This window comes from Callorhinchus milii, unplaced genomic scaffold, assembly GCF_018977255.1.
Source record: "Callorhinchus milii isolate IMCB2004 unplaced genomic scaffold, IMCB_Cmil_1.0 Scaffold1, whole genome shotgun sequence".
Classification (NCBI taxonomy): Eukaryota; Metazoa; Chordata; class Chondrichthyes; order Chimaeriformes; family Callorhinchidae; genus Callorhinchus; species Callorhinchus milii.
In genome coordinates this window covers 72981086-73004086 of record NW_024704742.1, presented here as the reverse complement: position 1 = coordinate 73004086, position 23001 = coordinate 72981086, and the positions used below count along the sequence as shown (strand labels likewise).

The 23001-nt window shown below is 42.4% G+C and overlaps 1 protein-coding gene across 1 annotated transcript; it reads left to right on the top strand.

Moving 5' to 3' along the window:
- LOC103177624 (metal cation symporter ZIP8) lies at positions 1–22516 on the top strand. The gene is made up of 8 exons (XM_007891870.1): positions 1–474; positions 1191–1356; positions 3489–3658; positions 7639–7761; positions 10653–10817; positions 17460–17664; positions 20092–20276; positions 22091–22516. The coding sequence occupies exons 1-8, from the start codon at positions 256–258 to the stop codon at positions 22238–22240; spliced, it is 1383 nt and encodes a 460-aa protein (XP_007890061.1). The 5' UTR covers positions 1–255; the 3' UTR covers positions 22241–22516.
- The last annotated feature ends 485 nt before the right edge of the window (positions 22517–23001 follow it).

Here is a 23001-nt window from a genome sequence, read left to right as displayed (position 1 = left end):
AGGAAACCAATAAAACTGAGAGAAGTATTTAACTGAAGTTGCATAAGATAGTTTTTACTTCTAAAAGAATGAAGAAGAGTGAAGCTGGAGAATAGAATTTTGTTCGTCCTGTAGTTAAAAGGAACTGTTTTTCTATTGACTTGGCAGTGCTTCAGGTTATGCTCAATTGGATTACACTGTTGTGTTTGAGTGAGTTTCTGTGTGAATGAAATTTTGTTGGTCTCTTCACTGCTGTGTTTAGAAGTCGTTTGTGCAATGTTTGCCTTAGCTGCTTACAGTATATTATTCATTAACTCTGTGCTCAGTCAAAATGTTGCTCCAAAGGCATTCGTTGAGGACATCCTTAACCAATATGGTAACGATGAAACACTCACTGCAAAGCAACACCACAAACTACTGGATAAATTGGGAATTGTCAATGTGCAAAAAACAGATGCAGACGCATTGGAGGACATCATAAAATCACGGATAAAGGTAAGGAAATGCAAAGGTTAGTCAATACTAAAGCAAATATCCAGAAACAGGTAACAATTCATGGCACTGTAAGGTTGGTACAGTTAATTGGAAAGGGTATATGCTAGGCAAAGAAGAATCCAATATTTCACTTATTTTAGTGATACAATATATTAGTTTTTCCTAGTGTTTTTCCAGAATGAAGGATAATGATCATTGCACTTGATATTGTACCTATTTAATTGAGAACGTCTCAAAGTACTTTGTAGCATTTCTGGAAAGAGTAGTGACTGTAAATCTATAGGTGAACGAAGGACCGCACTACCGACAATGCAGCACTTCCTCAGTACTGCTGGCAAGTGTCCAAAGGAAGGTGACAAAGATGACTCCAAACTTTAGGATTCTATATCATGAGGAAAGGCTGGCAGGGCTAAACTTTGTAAAAAAAAAATTGTAAACTACTTCTAATTAGAGCAGATTACTGATGTAAGAACTAATGATACTGTGAAGCCCTGAGTATTCTATATCCTAGATATATTACACAAAGTGTTACTTACTGCATAGATTGAGGATAACCTGGGCACAAGTTTGATCAATGTGAACTGGACAGTAATACAGAGGAACAAAATACTGTATTATTTATGGGGCTTTATTCTTTCCTCAGTCTGCAGTATCTGTACCACTCAAGTTCTGTATTTGCTGTGTAAGTTATTGCAGTTTTTCCTTTTGTGTTGCAGTGCTTGTCCTCTGCAAAAACATTACACCTGAGGGAGCAGAATGCCTCAAATCAAGTGTTGCCCAAAGATTGGAGAAATATCTACAATACTATTCTACAGAAAACAGTGGTTGAGTCTTCACGCATCTCAAGTGAGACAGTAAAGAAAAAGCCATCTGCCACCGAAGGTAAAACATGCCCCTGCACGCTTCATCTTAGTACTGCAACCATTTCTTTTAAGAGCGTAAGTGAGTAAACTTGATTGTTTTGATTCTGATGTGAAGTAAAAGCTCGCTGATAACAATCAAAATGGACTTCAGCCAAAATGACCAGGTAGATACTGAGGTGCAGTATTGTGTGAGTAGCAAATTGGCCCACAAGTGAGCTGAAAATGCAGTATTACTGTAAAGATCAAAAGCAAGATGTTAGCATCAGAAAGTGGCCTGACCACCAGTAGTAATGTAATTCTCCACACATAGATCTCAACAGCATAGAAACAGACCATTTGGCCCAACTAGTCCACATGAGTCTAAATGGTCCGAGCTTCTCGTGCCAATCGCAGTAATACTCAACTATCGTAATAATTAATAATAATAATTCTTACATTTGATATACAACAACAAGATTCCATTTATAAAGCGCCTTTCATGTCGGGAGGACGTCCCAAGGCGCTTATAGGGCCTTATAATAATAATAATAATAATTCTTGCATTTGATATAGCGCCTTATCACGTCTTCTAGACGTCTCAAAGCGCTTCACAGAATATACTGTAAAGTGAATTAACTGTATATTTGTGGGCAAAACGCGGCAGCCAATTGCGCACAGCAATGTCCCACAAACAGTCGTGGATTGAAGTGACCAATTTATTATTGTTTTTTTTCTTGAGGGTTATTATCACATCTTCAAAACATTTCAAAGCACTAACATTATTTACTGTAGAGTGCAATGACTATTTTCTAGGCAAATATCTATACTAGTGTGAATTGTTGGGATATTACTCCTGACAGAATGGTCACTAGGTATTAAGGGCAATATATGGATGTGGATTCAAAATTGGCTGAAGGAAAGGAAGAAGGGGAGCGAGGTCAAAATATGAAGAGTTCTAAATGGGGTGCCTCAGGGGTCTGCCCATGGGCTAATAACTGACAAATGAAGTTTAATATTAATAAATGTAAAGCACTGCATATAGGAAACACAAGTGCTCATGAATGGACAGAACTTGCCATTGGGGATGCTGAAAGAGATCTAGGAGCGTTAGTTAACTTGTTGCTCACTATGTCAAAACAGTGTGAGGAAGCAATAAACAAGATAAACAGGATTCTGGCCTGTATTGCTAGATCAGTTGCGTTTAGATTGTGCTGACTTGTCAGAAATCCTTAATTTTAGTCTTGATTTGGGAGACAATTCTTTATAAGAACTGCACGAATACGGTATCCAAAGTAAGATTGTATTAAAACAACTTCCACCATTCTGTATGATCTGAAATTTAAAGACAAAATAGTCTTAGAGTCTAAGATTAGGTTGCATTTCAGAATGAAAATTGAAGGTTTTGCACTAAATTAGCTAATCTCAGCTCGGGCCGAAATAGGCGTGTTACAAAGTCTCTTTTAAAATTGCATTTCTATTGTTATCCTTTGCCAAATACAGTTAGTATTTGACAAAGGATTGTCAAAGTCCTGATTCGTAGAGTCATGTAGTTTAGTGGTTAGAGCACTCACCTCACAAGCGAGAGGACCTGGGTTCAACTCCTGGCAGGGCGAAACATTGGGCAAGTTTCCTTACTCCACACACCTCTGCTTACTTAGCAGTAAGTGGGAACCTAGTTGTTAGTCGATTGGTGGATTGCTTTTCAGGGGATAATAATCCCTAAAAAAAAGCAATAATAATTTGGTCACTCAATGCACGACTGTTTGTGGGACACTGCTCTGCACAATTGGCTGCCCCTTTTTGCCCACAAAATATGCAATCAGTTCGCTTTACAGTATAATCTGTGAAGTACTTTGCAATGTCTAGAAGACGTGAAAAGCGCTATGTCAAGTGCAAAGATTATTATTATTATAAGTAGGAACCCGGTTGTTACTTGATTGGCAGATCGCTTTTCCGGGGGTAGTAAGCTCTTAAAAAAAATTGGGCACTCAACCCACGACTGTTTGTGGGACACTGCTGTGCACAATTGGCTACTGCGTTTCGCCCACAAAATATAGTCAATTCACTTTACAGTATATTCTGTGAAGCGTTTTGAGATGTCTCAAAGATGTGATAAAGTGCCATGTCAAATGCAAGGATAATTATTATTTTTTAATTCTGTTCTGTTCACAGTGTGGGGTTTCGGGTTCCTGACTGTCACTATCATCAACCTTACCTCCCTGTTTGGTGTTGCACTTATTCCTCTCACCAAAAAAACATATTTTCCAAAGGTTATGATCTGCTTTATGGGCCTAGCCATTGGGTCAGTTTTCTCCAATGCTATTTTACAACTTATTCCAGAGGTAAGGAGCTTTCTGTGTCAGTCGGTGCTGCCGTCCATTATGAAGAACATTCTTCAATTAAGAGTCTGTCACCCTGAGTTCTTGTGGTAAATTTAGCGCTTTTCACAAATAATCATCATGTTTGCTTTGTGGTCAGCCAAGTGTCAATATTGAGTCAAACGTAACTTGAATATTAAACTTAATATACTATCCCATCCATGGAGCACTTGTGTTTCCTATTCTTGGATGCTATACTTAGTACTTTATAATTATCAATATTAAACCTCACTCTGAAAGAATAACTGTTATGATATGAATTTGCCAGTTTCAAGAATGTCCCATACACCTTCCCTAAAACCTTCCAGCAAATGGGAAGTGACCGAGACAATCACGGGCTGGGATGTGCAGGAGACCTGCGGAGTCCTGTAGCTCAGTGGTTAGAGCACTCACTTTACAAGCGAGAGACCTGAGTTCAATTCCAGGCAGGGCGAAACCTTGGGCAAGTTTCCTTACTCCACACGCCTAATAATAATCCCCCCCCAAAAAATAAACAATAATAAAATTGGTCATTTTCAATCTACGACTGTTTGTGGGACATTGCTGTGCGCAATTGGCTGCCGCGTTCGCCCACAAATATACAATCAATTCACTTTACAGTGTGTTCTGTGAAGCGCTTTGGGACGTCCTCCCGACGTGAAAAGCGCTATATCAAATGCAAGGATTATTATTATTATTATTATTCCTTAGCTTGTGAGATTAACCAGCTCCAGTAACCTAGCAACAATGCAAGGAGGAGGAGAGATCCACTCTAAAGATATTTAGGTCAAAAAGCAGCAATAGTTGAAATATCAAAATTACATTTGTATAACGCCTTTCACGTCATGAGGACGTCCCAAGGTGCTTAAATGAAAGAATGAGTGCCTTAAACATAGTTGTTAAAAGAAACAGAGGGGAAGGGAGGAGAAATTTTTTCATACAGTGAGTTGTTCGGATGTGGAATGCATTGCCTGAAAGGATGGTGGAAGCTGATTTGATAACAACTTTTAAGAGAGAAGTAGATAATTATTTGGGGAGGACAAGTTTGCAGGGCTATGGGGAGAGAGCGGAGGAGTGGGATTGATTTGGATAGCTCTTTTCAAAGAGCCGGCACAGACACGATGGGCCGAATGGCCTCCTTCTGTGCTGTATAATTCTATGTTCTATGGTTAATCAGGGTCCCAATCATTTGCTGCCCAATCCATCACCATGGTTCCTGGCACAGTACATTAGCACTATATTAATATTAGTAATAAAAACCTTGGAAAAGATGGACTTTGAATAGGAAAATAATGCTGTAATGAATCCTACCCTTTAATGAGTAACGGTAAAGGATCTTACTCTAGTAATGTGGCAATGTTTGCAACAGAAAAAAAGATCTGCAGAATTTGTATTTTAACAAAACATGTCTTACGTTTCCCCCCACTCCAATTCCAGTAGTGTCAACATTTTTCTTGATAGAGAATTCCATGGAATTTAGACAGTTTTTAGCTCAAAGTACCAAAAGAGAGCTCAACTTCACAACCTTCTGACTCAGAGCTGAGAGTGCTATCAGTTGCACCAGGCTGATATCTAGAGGAAGGATTGTTTCCGTTACAAGATCCCAAGGACACTGTTTAGTGCTTCTTCCTGGTGAACCACATTCAGTTTATCTGCTTTAATCTCTCAGTGGTGGAAAAATAGTGAGGTGGAAAATGCAGCATGTTATAACATCACTCGCAATGATTGGACAGTCAAATACATTCGGTATTATCACTGGTTTCAGGGGGGAGATTTACCTCTGAACCCAGTGATAACTATTGACTGCTTCTGAGCGTAATTTGGTCAACATTCAGTGAGAATTATCATAAGGAATGAATCTGAGGGAATACTCATTTCCTTCCTCCTATATGTAGGCATTATGAATATCCCTGTTAGTGCTCTATAATTATAATTAAAATAACTACTTGGCATCCGTTATCCAAGGGCACAAATGTTGTGCACTTTATGGAGTTAGTTTAATGCGTTTCATTTTATAAATTTGAACTCTGAGGATTCTGGAATCCGGGAATGTGCCGGCAAAGATTGTTTGTTGCACTTTGCTGGTTCCAATATTAAATTATTAAACAAAGAAATAAATATTCATGCACAATTCTAATGTTTACAATTTACGATGTTCGACACCCTAGTGATAATTACCACAAGGAACACATTAACAAACAAATTTCATATCTTAATCCATTGCCAGCATAAACTCACCCAGCAATCAGTACATGTCCTGTAGCTCAGTGATTAGAGCACTCGCTTTGCAAGCGAGAGACCTGAGTTCAATTCCAGGCAGTGTGAAACCTTGGGCAAGTTTCCTTACTCCACACGCCTAATAATAATCCCTCCAAAAAAAAACCATAACAATAATAAATTGGTCATTTTCAATCTACGACTGTTTGTGGGACATTGCTGTGCGCAACTGGCTGCCGCGTTCACCCACAAATATACAGTCAATTCACTTTACAGTGTGTTCTGTGAAGTGCTTTGGGACGTCCTCCCGACATGAAAAGCACTATATCAAATGCAAGGATTATTATTATTATTATTATTATTATTATTATTATTATTATTATTATTATTATGATGATGATGATGATGATGATGTCGATGGCCGCATGTTTACCCCAAACCCCTCTCACCCCCACTCCCATGACCTCAACACAATGGTAGAGTCAAAGACAATCCCAAAGTAAAACTGCTTTGGGATTTAAAAATAGGGTTTCAACACCAGACAACAGGAAACTGACTAAATAAAGTTAAAGTTGGCTTTTTCTCCTTTTTTAGCGATTATTTGCCTGGATAGGGGTAATGGGGATAATAATCATAATCCTTGCATTTGATATAGCACCTTATCACATCTTTGAGATGTCTCAAAGCGCTTCACAGAATATACTGTAAAGTGAATTAACTGTATGTTTTGTGGGTGAAACGCGACAACCAATTGAGTACAGCAATATCCCACAAACAGTCATGGATTGAATGACCAATTTATTATTATTTTTTTTACGGAATTATTCCCTCCAGAAAAACGATCCACCAATCGACTAACAACAACAACAACAACTTGGATTTATATAGCACCTTCCACGCCGGACGGCATCTCAGAGCGCTTTAAGTAGGAACGCTTTACAACCGGGTTCCTACTTACTGCTAGGTAAACAGAGGCGTGTGGAGTAAGGAAACTTGCCCAATGTTTCGCCCGGTCGGGAATTGAACCCAGGTCTCTCGCTTGCTGAGGCGAATGCTCTAACCACTGAGCTACAGGAGGATATAGAGACTCCTGTTCCTGCCTCCTTTCTAAAAGTCTCTTCCAAAACTTTTTGTCTTGTAACTTCTCTCTCTAGCATGAAAATCCACTTAAAATGCATCTTTTTGTCATGCCTTTGGTCAATACCTTCCAATTTTCCCTAATTTCCTTTCTGGTCATCACCACAAAATACACACTTTACAGTGAATCCTGTGAAGATCTTTGGGATATCTTCCTGACATGAAAGGCAGTATATCAAATGAAACTACTACTACTACTATTATTATTGTTATTATTATTATTATTATTGTTGTTGTTATTATTATTATTATTATCATCATGCTCCTCATCTTTGTGGATTACTTCATGATGTTCATCCTATGAGAAAGGTAGAATTTAAGTGTAAGTTAACACAAAAGTCTCATTTAGGAGTTTAGGCACGAAAATTGTCCTTTAGTCCATTTTGCCTTAAAATGTTGATCCTTTTGCTTTTAATTATTGTGGAATTATAATGAGATATTTAAATATATTCCCAAATGACTGCATACTTCTCATATCTTTTGACAATGAGACCTATTTTATATGTAATATAGACCATAAGAAAATGGCTAATAAGGACAAACTTAAATAATTTGCAAATGTCTGCCCATTTCCCTTCTGCTTCTACTAAATATCTCTGTGTTTTTTTTAGGCATTTGGACTTATGCCCCAAGACAATGATTATATTTTGAAATCAGTGGTTGTGCTTGGTGGATTCTATCTCCTTTTCTTCATAGAGAAGATACTTAAAATATTACTTCAGCCTGATGAGCAAGTAAGACAAAAAGAATGTCAACCTTTGCTGTGCCGGTCATTGCCAAGTGTTATAAAATAAAGCAGAGGTGTTGTATGATGCAGAACCATACATGGCTCTCCTCACAATCATCTCTGGCCTTTGGAAAATGGACTGCTTCTCTCACGTGTTCCTTGGCTTTGGATGTTCACTAATTCCATGCTGATGCCTCCCATATTAACCTGTCCGCTTTTTCTGCTCAGCAGGCTCCGGCTTGCTCCATGTGCCCAGCCTGGCCTGCCCCAACATCGGCGGTCAGGCCTTCAACCTCTGAACCCCCACCCTTTGGAATTCCATCCCACATTCCCTTTGCCTCGCTCTCTCCCTTGACTCCTTCAAGGCATGTCTCAAGACCCTCCTCTTTGATCACGCCTTCGGCCACCTTCCTATCTTCTCTGCCCTCCACCCTTCCTTTCCCACCGCCCCCCAGCTCGGGTCCAAATCCCTGACTGTCCAGTGCCTTGGGACATTCTCTTAACTTGAAAGGAGCTATACAAATGTAATTTTGTATTGTATTGTTTTCTTACTCTTTCGCAACAGAAGGTTGGGCATTGCTATAATGAGGTGATGACACTTAGAAAATAGAGAGGAATGACAGGTACACAGACCTGTGACCCATCACTGCGAGTTCTAGCATTCATGACAGAATCTCTTGGTTGGGACTGTTACCCTCAACTGAACGTTCAACACTCACTCTGTTCTGTCCATTCCATGTAGTGATATTCTTGCCTTAGGTACTATGTTGTGTCACTGGCATAGGTTGCCAATTTGCTGCAGTGTACTTATAAGTACCTTTAATGAAATTTAAAGGTTTCATTTAATGTTTTTATGTATGCATGCATATCAAAATTACATGAGAGGTATGAGGATAACTACCACTGAGAGGTACTAAATAGAAAAATAGCTCACAGTAACCCATTCACTTCACAATGCATAGAATGATATAGCACGGAAACAGGCCATTCAGCCCAAACAATCCATGCTCATGTTTCTATACCACATAAGCTCCCACCCTTCCTATTCCCTTCTCCAATATCTCTATATGCCCTTCTTCCTCAATGTGAGCATCCAGTTTTCTCTTAAATACATTAATGCTTGTTTACTTCAACCACAGCTTCCAGCAGTGAGTTCAACACATTCTGACCACCCTCTGTGTGTTGAAATTCCTCCTGAACTACCTATTAGATGGAGTCCTGTAGCTCAGTGGTTAGAGCACTCGCCTCGCAAGCGAGAGACGTAGGTTCGATTCCCAGCAGGGCGAAATGTTGGGCAAGTTTCCTTACTCCACAAGCCTGATAATAATCTCTCAAGGTAAAAAAACCTAAATTGGTCACTTCAAACCACGACTATTTGTGGGACACTGTTGTGCGCAATTGGCTACCATGTTTTGCCCATACAGTGAATTCAATTTACAGTATATTCTGTGAAGTGCTTTGAGACGTCTCGAAGACGTGAAAAGCGCGATATCAAATGCAAGGATTATTATTATTAGATCTACTACCAGCAAACTTATATATATGCCTTCTCATTTTTGGCTCACTCACAAGTAGAAACATGTACCTTATAGAATTGTTTCAGAATCTGAAGAAAAATGAGATTGAAATAGAGAAAAAAGGTTTGTTACAATTACATTTTCCCCACATTCTTAATTAGCTGCGTACATTAAGCAAACATCAAAGTTGATTTTGTTTACTAGTATATGTAGCCAAATCCACACACACTTGTAAAGAAAGTTACAAAGAATATACAGCACGGAAACAGGCCACTTGGCCCAACCAGTCCGTGCACATACACCACTTAAGTCTTCATTTATTTGTTACTCCCTCCCATACTCTTTTATTCCCCTCTCGGTCATGTGAAGGTCTAGCTTCCTCTTGAATGCATATACACTAGCTGATTCAACCACCACTTTAGGCAGTGAGTTCCACAGTCTCACCGCTCTCTGTGTGAAGTAATTGCTCTTAATTCTCTGGTCGCAATCTTAAATTTGTGTCTCTTGTTGCAGACTCCCCAACCAGTCGAAACAGCCTATTTATGTTAACCCTTTTATAATTTTAAACATTTCTGTTCGCACCCTTCACATATCTCTTCTCCAACGAAAAAAGGCCCAGTCTATTCTGACAGCAGTAAACTGTCAGCCCTGGTATCATCCCCTACCTACCTGCCCGTACTCTCCGTTCCTCTGGCTCCGGTCTGCTCCACGTCCCCCGCCCCAACCGCCCTACCATCGGTGGTCGGGCCTTCAGCCTCTCAGCCCCGAGGCTCTGGAACTCCATCCCCCAGTGCCTTCGCCGCCTCCTCCCTTTCTCCTTCAAGGCCGGTCTCAAAACCTTTCTCTTTGACCGAGCCTTCAGCTCCCCTCTCGACTCTCTTCCCCCTCCTCGCCCCTCCCTTCCCTCCCCTCACCCTGACCATTTCCCCCCTCCTCGCTCCCTCCCTCCCCCTCCCCTCACCCTGACCATTTCCCCCTGCTCGGGTCATGACCCAACTGTGCAGCGCCTTGGGACGTCCTCCTGACGTGAAAGGCGCTTTATAAATGGAATCTTGTTGTTGTTGTTGTTGTTAAACTTACACTGTACTCTTTCCATCGCTTCTATATTCTTCTTATAGTGTGGAGACCAGAATTGGATATAAAGCCCAATATCCCATTGGCCTTTTTATAGCCTTATCTACCTGTGTAGCTACTTTTAGAGAGTTGTGGATCTGAATCCCCAGATCTCTTTGCTCCTCTATTCCTATTAGATTCCAACGGTTTCTTTAATTTTCTTGCGGATGTGAATTTTGTTGCATTTTCCTATATTAAACTTCATTTACCAATTAAGTGTTATTTGCCATGTCTCCTGTTCTTACTCATTGTATCTTTGTTCATGTAGCACCACAGTCATTTTAGGCTTCCTGATCAACAAGCTTCTCATGAGAAGAATGGTGGTATTTCGATGGTGATCCAGACAAATATAATTTCTAATCCTGGCAATGACACCATAGTATTAGAGAGTCCAGTGAATCACTCGTGGAATGAAAACAATATTGCTACTCAGGTAACAATACCCAAACATTGTTATGAAACATTGTTATGAATTTAAGAACAAAATGTAACCTAGAATAAAATATGACTATCCAGTCCATACAGCCCACTGAACAAGTTTTTACATGTTTTGTTTGATTTACTTGTTTCCTCAACTGAACTGTATGCCATCAATTGTGATGATTTGTTTTGTTTATAGTCAAGTGATATAACAACAACAACTTCCACTTATATAGCGCCCTCCATGCAACGGTAGCGACTCAGAACCTTAACAATGGCGGATCCTGACTCCGAGCCGGGGGTGGGGAGGGTGGGAGGTGGTCGTAAGCACGATCGAAGTGGAAGGTTTTCAAGCGGACTTGAAAAAAGGGGAAGAGGGGGCAAGGCAGAAGGATTGAGTAAGAGTGTTCCAGAGCTTCAGAGTATAGTGGCTGAATGTGTGACCTCCGATGGTGGGGCAGAGGGTGCGAGGGACGAGCAGGAGGCTGGTGCCAGTTGCACGGAGGCGCTGAGTGTTGGATTGGGGACTGAGGAGGTTGGTCGGAGAGGTAGGGAGGTGTCAGGGAGTGATGGGATATGAACATGAGTGTAAGGATCTTGAAGTCGATCCATTTGGTGATGGGGCATCAGTGGAGTCTGGCCAGAACTGGTGAGATGTGGGTACGGCGTTTGGTCCAGATCAATACGTGGGCGCCAGAGTTTTGAATGAATTGGATCTTTTGAATAGTGGAGCTGGGGAGACCAGCGAGGAGTGCATTTGAGTACAACAACAACAACAACAACAACTTGGATTTATATAGCGCCTTCCACGCCGGACGGTGTCTCAGAGCGCTTCACAGTAACGGATCCCAGGCCCGAGTCAGGGGGAGGGGGAGGAAGGTGACCAAAGGCGCGGTCGAAAAGAAAGGTCTTCAGCAGAGACCTGAAAATAGGAAGAGAGGGGACGAGGTGAAAGGAGTGAGGAAGGAAGTTCCAGAGCCTCGGGGCACAGTGGCTGAACGCACGGCCGCCGAGGGTGGAGCGGAGGACTCGGGGGATGAGGAGGAGGCCAGACCCAGAAGAACGAAGGCAATGGGCACTGTCTTGAGGAGAGAGGAGGTCAGAGAGGTAGGGGGGTGTGGAGGAGTGCAGGGACTTGAATACAAGGGTGAGGATCTTGAAGTCAATCCTCTCTGGGACAGGCAGCCAGTGCAGTCTGGCAAGGACTGGGGTAACCGGGAGCAGAGTTTGGTGCGGGTGAGAATGCGGGCAGCAGAGTTTTGAATAATCTTGATTTTATGAATGGTAGTGGAGAGGAGGCCGGTGAGGAGGGTGTTTGAATACTCCAGCCGAGAGGTGACACAGGCATGGACCAAGGTTTCAGAGAGAGGTATTGGCTAAGACGGGTGTTGTGTCGGAGGTGGAAGAAAGCAGTGCTGATGAGGATCCGGATGTGGGAAAGGAAGGATAATTGTGGGTCGAATCTGATGCCTATGTTGCGTACGGGTTCGGAGAGTTCTAGGGGGAGGTTGGATAGGCAGAGGAGGTGGGAACCGTGAGATTTTAGATGTTGACGAGAGCCAAAGAGTATGGCTTCCGTCTTGTCAACTGTCAGCTGAAGGAAATTTGTGCCCTGAGATCGGACAGGCAGGCTGACAGAACATCAATGGACTGGGGGTCGCAAAGAGAGGTGGAAAAATAGAGTTGGGTGTCGTACGCATACATGTGGAAATGTACCTCATGTCTGCGGATGACATCCCCAAGAGGGAGCATGTAGATCAGAAAGAGGAGGGGGACAAGGATGGATCCCCGCAGGTAACCGGGTGAGAGTGGGAGGAGAAGCCGTTTGTGCAGATGTACTGCTGCCGGTTTGTGAGGTAGGACTCGAACCAGGCGAGTGTGGTCCCACTGAGGTGGATGATGGAGGAAAGGCAGTGGAGGAGGATGGCGTGATCGACTGTGTCGAACACGGTGGAGAGGTCCAGGAGGACAAGGAGGCAGAGGGAGCCCTGATCACAGATAGAGAGGATGTCGTTTGTGACTTTCACAAGCGCAGTCTCTGTACTGTGGGCAGGGCGGAAACCGGACTGGAGGGGTTCGATGAGGAAGTGGGAGGAGAGGTGTGCGCGAAGATGATTGCCAACAAGGGCTTCAAAAGGTTAGAAATAGGGCGATAGTGGCTGGGGTTTGAGGGATCTAGGGAAGGTTTTTTGAGGAGGGGGGTGATGACAGCAGTTTTGAGAGGGCAGGGACTGATCCGGAGGAGAGGGACTGGTTGATGACATCAGCCAATAGTGGGCAGAGGAGGGGGAGCTGAGTGACCAGCAAGTTGGTGTGGAGGGAGTTGAGGCAGCAGGTGCTGGGTTTCATGGAGGTGATGGTGGGTGAGAGGGAGGAGGGAGAAATGGGGAGGAAGGAATGTAGGATGGGTATGGTGGTAGGAGCAGATGATGGGGAGGATAAGGGGACAGAGAGGGGGTGGTGGTTGGTGACAAGGGACAGGTGGATGAGGCTGCCTGGTGGATGTTGTGTATTTTAGATAAAAAAAATTCCATGACTTACTCGCACTTGGCATTGGATATGAAGATTGAAGAGGCCTGTGGGGCAGCACGGAGGAGGTAGTGGGTGGTGGAAAAAAGGATTTTAGGGTTGTGTTTAGCCTCCAAGATGATGTTGGAGTAGAAGGTCGTTTTTGCGCGTGTCAAAAAACGGCGGTAGCTATGGAAATGCTCGAGCCACAGTTGGCGGTGAACTATCAGGCCAGTTTTCCGTCATCTGCGTTCGAGCAGCTGGGTTTGGGTTTTCAGGCGGCGGAGATGGTTGTTGTACCAGGGGGATCGGGTGGGATTGGAGATGGTCCTGGATTTCAGGAGGATGAGGGAGTTGAAGGTGGAGGAGAGGTGATCATGGAGCAGTTGGACGGCTGCTTCAGGATCTCCACGGGTGGAAGGCCAGAGGAATAGGATGTTTGATGATGAGAGGGCCTTTGTGAGGGTCTTGGGGGGTAGCCTTTTCTAAGGGCGGTAGAGGATGGTTGAGGGCTTGGTGGAGGAGAGAGGGATGTGGGAGGAGAAGGAAATGAGGAAGTGGTCCAAGATGGCCTTGTCCACTATGCTGAGGTCAGAAATGTCAAGGCCATGGGTGATAACGAGGTCAAGGGCATGACCACGGTTGTGGGTAGATGAATTTATATGAAGGGTGAGGTTTAGGGAGGAGAGGAGGGCAGTGAAAACGTCAGAAGTGGTGCAAGAGGAGTTTAGGTGGAGGTTGAAATCGCCCATTATGAGCAGGCGTTCGGAGCAGAGGGATAGGGAAGAGAGGAGAGTAGAGATGTCTGTGTGGAAGGAGCTGGGGGGCTTAGGGGGGTGGTAGACAAGGAGGATTTTCAATGGGAGAGAGGGGTGGAAGAGGGTGAGGTGCTCGAAGAAGGGGAAGCAGCCAGAGGGGTAGGGGATAAGACCAAGGGAGGCTTTGGAAATGAAGGCCACCCCGCCGCCATGTTGATTTGGACGGGTGGGTGTAGTGGAAGGTTTAGCCTGGAGGGTAGCCTTCAACTAGGGGGTCATTGGAGGAGAACCAGGTTTCGGTGAGCCCCAGAATGTCAAGGTGCTCGTCCAGGATGAGGTCATGGATGGTAAGGGCTTTGTTTGAGAGGGAAGGGACATTTTGAGCAAACCAGGCGGGAGGTGACAAATGCATGCACAAGGATTTTGCCTGCATTTTGGGTAAGGTAAGGTTGGAGGCGGGCAATGTGGTGGAGGTGGAGAATGGTGGTCCTGGTCAGGGACCAGATGTGGGGGAGGAAGGACAGCTGGGGGTTGAAGTGAAAGCTTAGATTGCGCACTGGTTCGATGAGTGTGAGGGAGAGCCCAGGGAGGTTGAGGAGTTTAGATCTGCAGGAGTGAAGACATTGACGGGAGCCAAGGAATATGTGCCAAGTGGATGTTCTCAATATTTGAGGCAAAGAAGTCTAGGAACTCTTCGCACTTGGCGTTTGATGTGAGGATAGAGGGGCTTGAGGGGGTGCACAGGGGAGGTGATGGACGGTGGAAAACAGCATCTTTGGGTTATTGTTTGCCTCCAAGATGACTTTGGAGTAAAAGTCAGTTGTGGCCTGCGAAAGGGAGAGGCGGTAGGTGAGGAGGTGCTCGAGCCACAGCTGGCGGTGAATCGTGAGACCAGATTTCTGCCATCTGTGCTCGAGCATCCAGATTTGTATTTTGAGTGAGCGCATATGAGTGTTGTACCAGGGGGAGCGGTGGGTTTGGAAACAACCCTGGATTTCAGGGGAGCCAGGAAATTGAAGGTTGTGGAGAAATAGTCATTCAGCAGCTTGATGCTACATCAGGATCACTGCTGGTGGAGGGCTGGAGGGAGAGGGGGTCTAAGGCACAGAGGGCATTTGTGAAGAACTCAGGAGGAAACTTTTTCCAGGGGTGGAAAATAATGGTGGAGGGCTTGGAAGAGGGGAGGGGGATGTGGGATGAGAGGGAAATGAGGAAGTGGTCCGAGATGGCCTTGTCTGTCAAGGACAGATCAGAAATGTCAAGGCCATGTATGATGATGAGGTTGAGGGAGTGGCCATGGTTGTGGGGTTTAGGGAGGAGAGGAGGACAGTGAAATCTGAGGAGGTGGTGCAAGCAGAATTTAGCTGGTGGTTGAAATCACCCATTATGAGCAGGTGTTCAGTGCAGAGGGACAGGGATGAGAGGAGAGAGGATATATCAGTGAGGAAGGAGCCAGGAGGTTTTGGGGGGGATGGGTAAACTAGGAGAATTTTGAGGGAGTGAGGGAGAGTAGGGATGAGGTGCTCAAAGGAGGAGAAGCAGCCAGAGGGGCTGGTGGGAGGATGGAGGAGAGAATGGTATAGAGAGGATTTGGGGTTGTGGGGGAGAAGTGAGCGTGGAGTTTGAGAAGCAGGGAGAGTTGGGGAGGATATGGATGAGGGAGGGGAAGGGGTGTTTGCTTTTTGGAGGCGGTTGCTGCGGAGAGAGTGAGTGATGGGACAGTTGATGTGGCTGCTCTGGGGACAACCAACACTGGGCCTGGTGGAGCATGCCCAGGCTGGAGCAGAGGGAGGTAATGGTGAAGTCCAAAAGAGAGAGAAGATGAGGAGGATGGTGGGAGAAAAGGACAGAGTGGGAGTAGCCGAGTGTGAGGGGTAGGAGCAGGAACATTTACAGGGGCCGCGGCTCGGGTCGGGTTGGCAGGGAAAACGCACACGCAGAGACTGGGAGCAAGCGATTAGCAGGACAGCATCAGCCCCTGGGCTATGGGAGACAGTTCAGTGGGGGCAGAGAGGAGATGGTGGCCATGGCTCAGGTGCCAAAGTCCAGGAGGGAAGGGAGGACAAGGTAGCAGAAGGATAGTGAAATATACCCTTGTGACGTCACACCGTGACATTCAGATGTTTTTTAGGCAGGGGATTTTTATCTATATACTAGATAAATATATAATATTTGAATATTAGAAATCTGTAAACAATGAGTCCCAAATTCCATCCAGTTTTGACTTGTTCAGACCATTTTGTCCTGAACAGTGGCAAGCTATGCGGTTTTAGCTGGTTAGACTCCAGCAGTACACCAACGCACACTCAGTTGTCCCCTCCCGGCTGACCCCCCAAAAATTATTTTGAACGTTAAGATGCAAGTGTGGACAATTCTTCAATTTAGTCTTAATTTGGGAGCCACTTTTCCACTGTTTTTTTAAAAGAGAATCAGCTGCAAATTGGACTGACTTGAAGAATTTTGTACCAGATTTATACAATCTTCAATTTTAAGACAAAATAGTCTTTCAGGTTAAGACTTTTTGGAATTTCAGGACCAATATCTCAATGATATGTTTCTTGCTCTCATAATTGTTAAATTGCAAGAAATACAGTATGCTGAATAACTGCACTGCATTAACTTCTACAGTAATTATAGCATGAGCAGATAACAATAAGCACAAGTGCAAGTCCTGAGATTGCATATGGATCTTTATTTATCATTATCATCCTTGGGTTTGATAAAGCACCTAGTCACATCATTGCAAAGTCTCAGAGCACTTTACAGGAGGCAAATCAATTTTTTGGGTGAACACAGCAACCGATTTGTGCACAGCAATGTCCCACAGACAGCCATGAAAGTGAATAATTAACTTTATTTGGGGGATTGTTGGCCAGGACACCAAGAGAAGTTCCTTTCTCTTTTCGAATAGTGCCATGGGATCTTTAACGTCCACCTGGACAGGCAGATGGAACCCTTGGTTTAATGCCTCGTGCGTAGGACAGCACCTCCAACAATGCAACACACCCCAGCACTGCATTAAATAATAAAAAAAAATCCTTGCATTTCAAACTCAAAACTATGATTTCAAAGCCCCAATGTGGGATTTGAACCAACAACCTTCTAACTCAAAGGCGAGAGTGCTATTATCAGCTGAGCAGGTTGACACTTAATTGTTTTATGTACTGTTTGTTTGCTGTGGCCAGAGTGTATATTCATTCATACTGCTTCTCATCTTTCAGAAATAGCAGTGTGATCATAGATGTATAGAAAACACATTTAATGTTTTCCATCACTGTGTGAGCCTGTAAGCAACTTTTACCAAAACTTTGCTAAGAAGATGAAATGAATAGAAAGTTTACTGCTGGTTTAACGTGAATCATTTACTTCATTCTGTTACTGTATTACAGGAAGCACAGTCACAGCAATCCAGTCCATGGTTTAGGAGAACTAAATTATCTGAAATCTCTGCTTTAGCCTGGATGTTAACATTGAGTGACGGTACCCATAACTTCATTGACGGCCTTGCCATTGGTGTTTCATTCACAGTATCCATAGCGCAGGGGTTCAGCACGTCTATTGCAATACTGTGTGAGGAATTTCTTCATGAGCTGGGTAAGAGAATTCAAAAAGATGTTTTAATCCATTTTACTTCCTCAAGGTGAACCCAGAACAAATATACAGTCAATTCACTTTACAGCATATTCTGTGAAGCGCTTTGAGACGTCTAGAAGATGTGAAAAGCGCTATATCAAATGCAAGGATTATTATTATTATCATTATAACAATAAACAACACATTGCACTTATATAGCACATTTTATATAGGAGGATGTCTTAAAGTGTTTCCAGATGCCTGGACTGGAGGGAAGACATGGGGGGAGGAGAGAGGCGGCTGAAGTTTCAGTCAAAGAGGTAGAATTTTACATGGCTTTTGAAAGCAGAGAGAGAGAGATGAGGGTGGGTAGAGCAAGCCAAACAGATTCAGAAGAAGGTACCAGAGAGCGGAGCAAAGTGCCAGAACATCCACTCACCAATGGTATCGCGGAGATGGTGGGTAACATGAAACAATCTTACAGATGAAGTAAGACTCACTTGTGAGCCAAACAATAACAGTCAGCTCCTGATTTCAATTGTGGTACTGTAGGTAGTATGGAGACCAAGCATTTTGAAACAGGAATTGACAACTCGTCCCCAGGGTGTTGGGGGAATCTCTGCAGTCCAATGGCATTTCCCTGCCTTTGGCTGCTCGAGAATAATCAAAGGAAAGAGAGCACAGTACCAAATGCTAGCCTTGTCATAGCTCTAGAGCTCTTGTGTTGGTCAGGCTGAGAATGGAGGAACTGAGAGATAATAATAATAATAATAATCCTTGCATTTGATATAGCGCTTTTCACGTCTTCTAGACGTCCCAAAGCGCTTCACAGAATATACTGTAAAGTGAATTGACTGTATTTTTGTGGGCGAACGCGGCAGCCAATTGCGCACAGCAATGTCCCACAAACAGTCATGGATTGAAAATGACCAATTTATTATTGTTTTTTGTTTTGGAGGGATTATTATTAGGCGTGTGGAGTAAGGAAACTTGAGATGGGCGGGATGAGCAGAATTAAGTTGGTGGGGAATGAGATTGTGGACTGTGTTAAGAGCACACTGATCATGACAAATTTCCAAGATATTAAATAAGTAATAAGAATTTTAGGTCGTAACTTTGAGCTAATTTGTATAAAAACTCGTGGTGCATTGTAGGTGATGAAAGTTAGAAATGTAGCTCATGGTAGGAACAGGAGTTGTGGGCTCAAACCCTACATTGGGACTTTGAGCTTACAGTCTAGACTGACATTGCAATGAGGTGCTGGAGTGTGCTGTACTGTCAAAGGTGCCATTCTTCAGATTTGACGTTAAACCAAGGACCTGCTGCCTGTTCAGATGGACATTAAAGATCCCATGGCACTACTCTAAAACAGAAGGGAGTTTATCCTGGTGTCCTGGCCAACAATCCCCCAAATAAAATTGATCATTCACTTCATGGCCATTTGTAAGACATTGCTGTGTGCAAATTGGCTGCTGTGTTCACCTACAAATTACACAGTCAAAAAACTTTGCAGGATATCCTGTGAAGTGCTTTGAAATGTCCTTCTGATATGAAAGTTGATGTATCAAATATTAAGATCATTATTATATTACAGCAACAGGAGGAAGGGATCGAAGATTTTGTTTTTTTGACGTGAGTTAAACTAGAGAGGGGGGAGAGATGGAGAAGCAGAGAGAGGTTAGTTCCAGAGGTTAGGGACATAGTAATTGATAGCTGGTAGTTGATCATTAATGGTGATACGGAGACAGAAAAGGATGTGCAGCAGGCATGAATGGAGAGGGTGAGCGGAAGAGTGGGGTAGGAAATGATCCCAGATAGGGAGGTACTAAAGTATGAAAGAATTTTTAGGTAAGTGTGATACACTTTATTTGGCAATGAAATATAATAATAATAATAATCCTTGCATTTGATATAGCGCTTTATCGTGTCTTCGAGACATTTCAAAGTGCTTCACAGAATATACTGTAAAATAAATTGATTGTATATTTTGTGGGTGTGTTAGATGTTTTGAAGGAAAAATTGAAAAGTTGAGCTAGATAGACCTATGTTAATTATGCAATGCTGAATAACAGGCTATTGAAGTACCACGATGATCTGTACCAGGTCCTTTATCACTCGTTAAAGGTGTAGAGGTGGGGACTGGGAGCCTTGTTTTTGGAGGATGTTTAGAGAAATGTTACATTTTGTGGAGAAGAAGCTAGAAATATTAACACAAACCAGACAAGTTGAACCCTGATAAAGCGGAGTTTAATATGAATAAGTGTAGAAATTAAAACTATTAATATTAAGGTTGATTAGAGGACCCCAGGTGAGGAATGATTACAGATGACACATACTGAAGCATATCATCAGTAATAAGGCACACACTGAAAGTAGCTTGCAATGAAATGTTAGTCTTGTTTAACCTAAATGTTCACTGTTTAACATGTTTTTCCTTAATTATTTTAGGAGATTTTATGATCCTTTTGAACTCAGGTATGACTATTCCCCAGGCTCTAACGTTCAACTTTCTGACAGCGTGTTCCTGTTACCTCGGTTTGACGTTAGGCATAGTAGTAGGAAACAACTTTGCTCCAAACTACATCTTCGGGCTGGCTGGAGGAATGTTCCTGTACATCTCTCTGGCTGATATGGTAAGATACTAACAGGAGAAATTGTGCTGATTAGTTAGCTGGCAATCGTTCAGAAGTATAAAATATGTCTTCAAATTAAATAAACATGTTTTAATTCTCAAAAGTGCAAAATGAATTGTTAGCATGTAGCACTCCAAATCAGATACAGCACCGACAAGACACAGATGTTACTGCAAAAGTTCTCCAAAGTTTCTTCCCTCACATCCAATTCGTTTCTTTTTTTAAAAAAGTGTGTACAATTATTCTCTTAATTTTCTCCCCATTGTCATATCATTCTCTGCTCCTTGCCTCCAGTCTTTGTTCTGAGGTTCTGGAGATTGAATCATGAAAGTAACATTTTTAGTATATTATATCAATGAGAGGAATCCCCTTAGATTATTCCCCTTGAAATATTGTAGAATGTTGAGTATATTTTAATTTTATATTTCCAGCTACTTCCAATATTGTTAACAATTATAATAAAATGTATTGTTTGAAATGAGTCACACAATGAAGGCAGAAGATACAATTATTTGATTGAACAGAACAAAAACATTTGTTTTATTATAAAAAGTTGCTTAAAAAAGAGTTTAAAGAACACTGGGGAAAGGTTTGCGCCGTTTCATTCCACATCCCTTGTGTTAATAGCACAGATATTGATTGACTATTGCAGGAGGCACCATAGTTAATACTGATCCTGTTACAAGATTGCAAGATTGGTTTGGATGAAGAAGGCCCTTCGGTCATTCTGATCTCATCCCTCCAAAACACCCACTCTCCTGTCCTTCCATCGCAGCATCAAGCTATTTAATAAATGAGACCAACCTCCAGACTTTAACCACCCTTCCCGCCAATCTGTTCTATGCATTAATTATCCTTTGGGTAAAAAAACACTTCCTGTTATCTGGTCTGAAATTGCCCTTTACAACCTAACACCTATGACCTCTTAATCTAGTGTTTCGGTGCATCCTGAAGAATTGTTCTGGGTTACTAATTCTATCCCATTTAAATTGTTTACACCTCTGAATTGTCTTCTCTTAAGACTGAAGAGCTCCAGCTTGTCTAATCATTGCTATCTTACCTGGCTAGCAGTCACTTTCCAACGGGGTTCTGTGATAGTGATCAGGAACAGGAAACCTTTCATGTACCTTCAGTCCACATAATTGCAGTATCCCCACTGTTTTCCTTTCTCAGAATGTGAACATATCTGGGACAGAATCTGAGACCTTCCTGATCTATGTGTTTCTATTCTGTGCGATGAATTTTGTGCATTCAGTACAATTCTGTGTGGTCTGTTTACTTGATTCAGTCTTATCCTCTTGAACCATTGTCAAAACCCTTTATACGAACTTCAAGATTTCGCCTACTATAGGGGATCCTTGTTAAATTGGGATCATCTGGGTCCACTGGCCACGTTGTAAGGAAAGCACTAAAAATGGCCAATTTCTGGGTTGTCAGGTCTCTGCTGACATCACTTCCTGCTTGTTGTTGCATGCACGATTTGGACAGAAAGCACCTCTGATATTGTTTCCTTTGCACAGAATGCACAGAAAATGATCTTATTAGTGACCTGACAAGCCCATAATTCTGCAATTTTTTACATGGGCAGTCAAGTAGTCAGTGCCAGAATCTGAGTGTAATGCATTTCTGGTAAAGCACAGATCTTCTGTGGAGTGCAGCGCTAAACAGAACAGGCCCACATTTATTTGTGCTATGATGTTTGTCACCAGAGATTTAATACTATTAACATAAAGAAAGTTTTGGTACCATAAAAAAAGAGCACTGTATGGTTTTGGTTTCTTCTGAAAATATAACGCCATATTTATTTTGTTTAGTTTCCAGAGATGAACCAACTCGGTAAAGAACTAGAAACTGGAAGAAAATCAGAAATAATAATATTTGTTATCCAAAATGTTGGTCTGTTTACTGGATTCAGTCTTATACTCTTGATAACTTGGTTTGCTGGTGATATCAAATTAGGCTAGGCAAGTAATAACCTAAAATGACACTTTAAGTTTTAATCATGTTAATGTGTAAATCATGTCACTAATTATCTGCTCCCTTGTTCTGTAGGTCAAGGTGTTATATAATATCATGTTAAATAGATAATGATGATCCCAGCATTTGGTATAATGGCATTGGTAATATTTCCGTAAAATGCTGTGCTTATCAGACTCAACCACTGCTTCCTGGGCACTCAGCCATATATGACAATTTAAAACAAAGTTGAGACAGAATAATTCTGTGTGTTCATCTACAAAACACAGTCTACAGAAACATCTTGTGAAGCACTTTGTCACGAAAGCTGCTATACCGAATGCAAGGATTATTATTATTATTAGGATAACTATAGCATTTTACAGATACCTTTGTGAAGCCCATTAACACATTTGGATAAAATAGATGCTAATAGATATAATGTGTCAATTGCAAAGATTATTATCATTATTATGTGTATCTTCAGATTAATAGAAATCCTCAAATCCTCCTCCTATAACTGCATCTCTCCAGAAGACTATGTCTTTGCAACTTGAAATGGTAGTGCCTTAGTTATCCAGAACCAGCAGCTCTGGATTTATACTTACATTGATTCAACATTGAACCCTGATTCCTGAGCTCTTTAATGGGATCCAATAGTTAGTCATTTCTAATGGGTTTCACCAAGGAAACCAAGTAGGGATACAGTATTTTGTCATTTCATAATTAGATTGTGATATGACAATAACACATCTCCACTTTGATTCAT

Bases quoted from the DNA above. Each gene is read 5' to 3' on its own strand.
- LOC103177624 (XM_007891870.1), top strand. From the start codon at position 256: ATGTTTGCCTTAGCTGCTTACAGTATATTATTCATTAACTCTGTGCTC. The intron at 475-1,190 runs GTAAGGAAATGC...TTTGTGTTGCAG, and splicing joins TCATAAAATCACGGATAAAG to TGCTTGTCCTCTGCAAAAAC. The intron at 20,277-22,090 runs GTAAGATACTAA...TATTTTGTTTAG, and splicing joins ACATCTCTCTGGCTGATATG to TTTCCAGAGATGAACCAACT.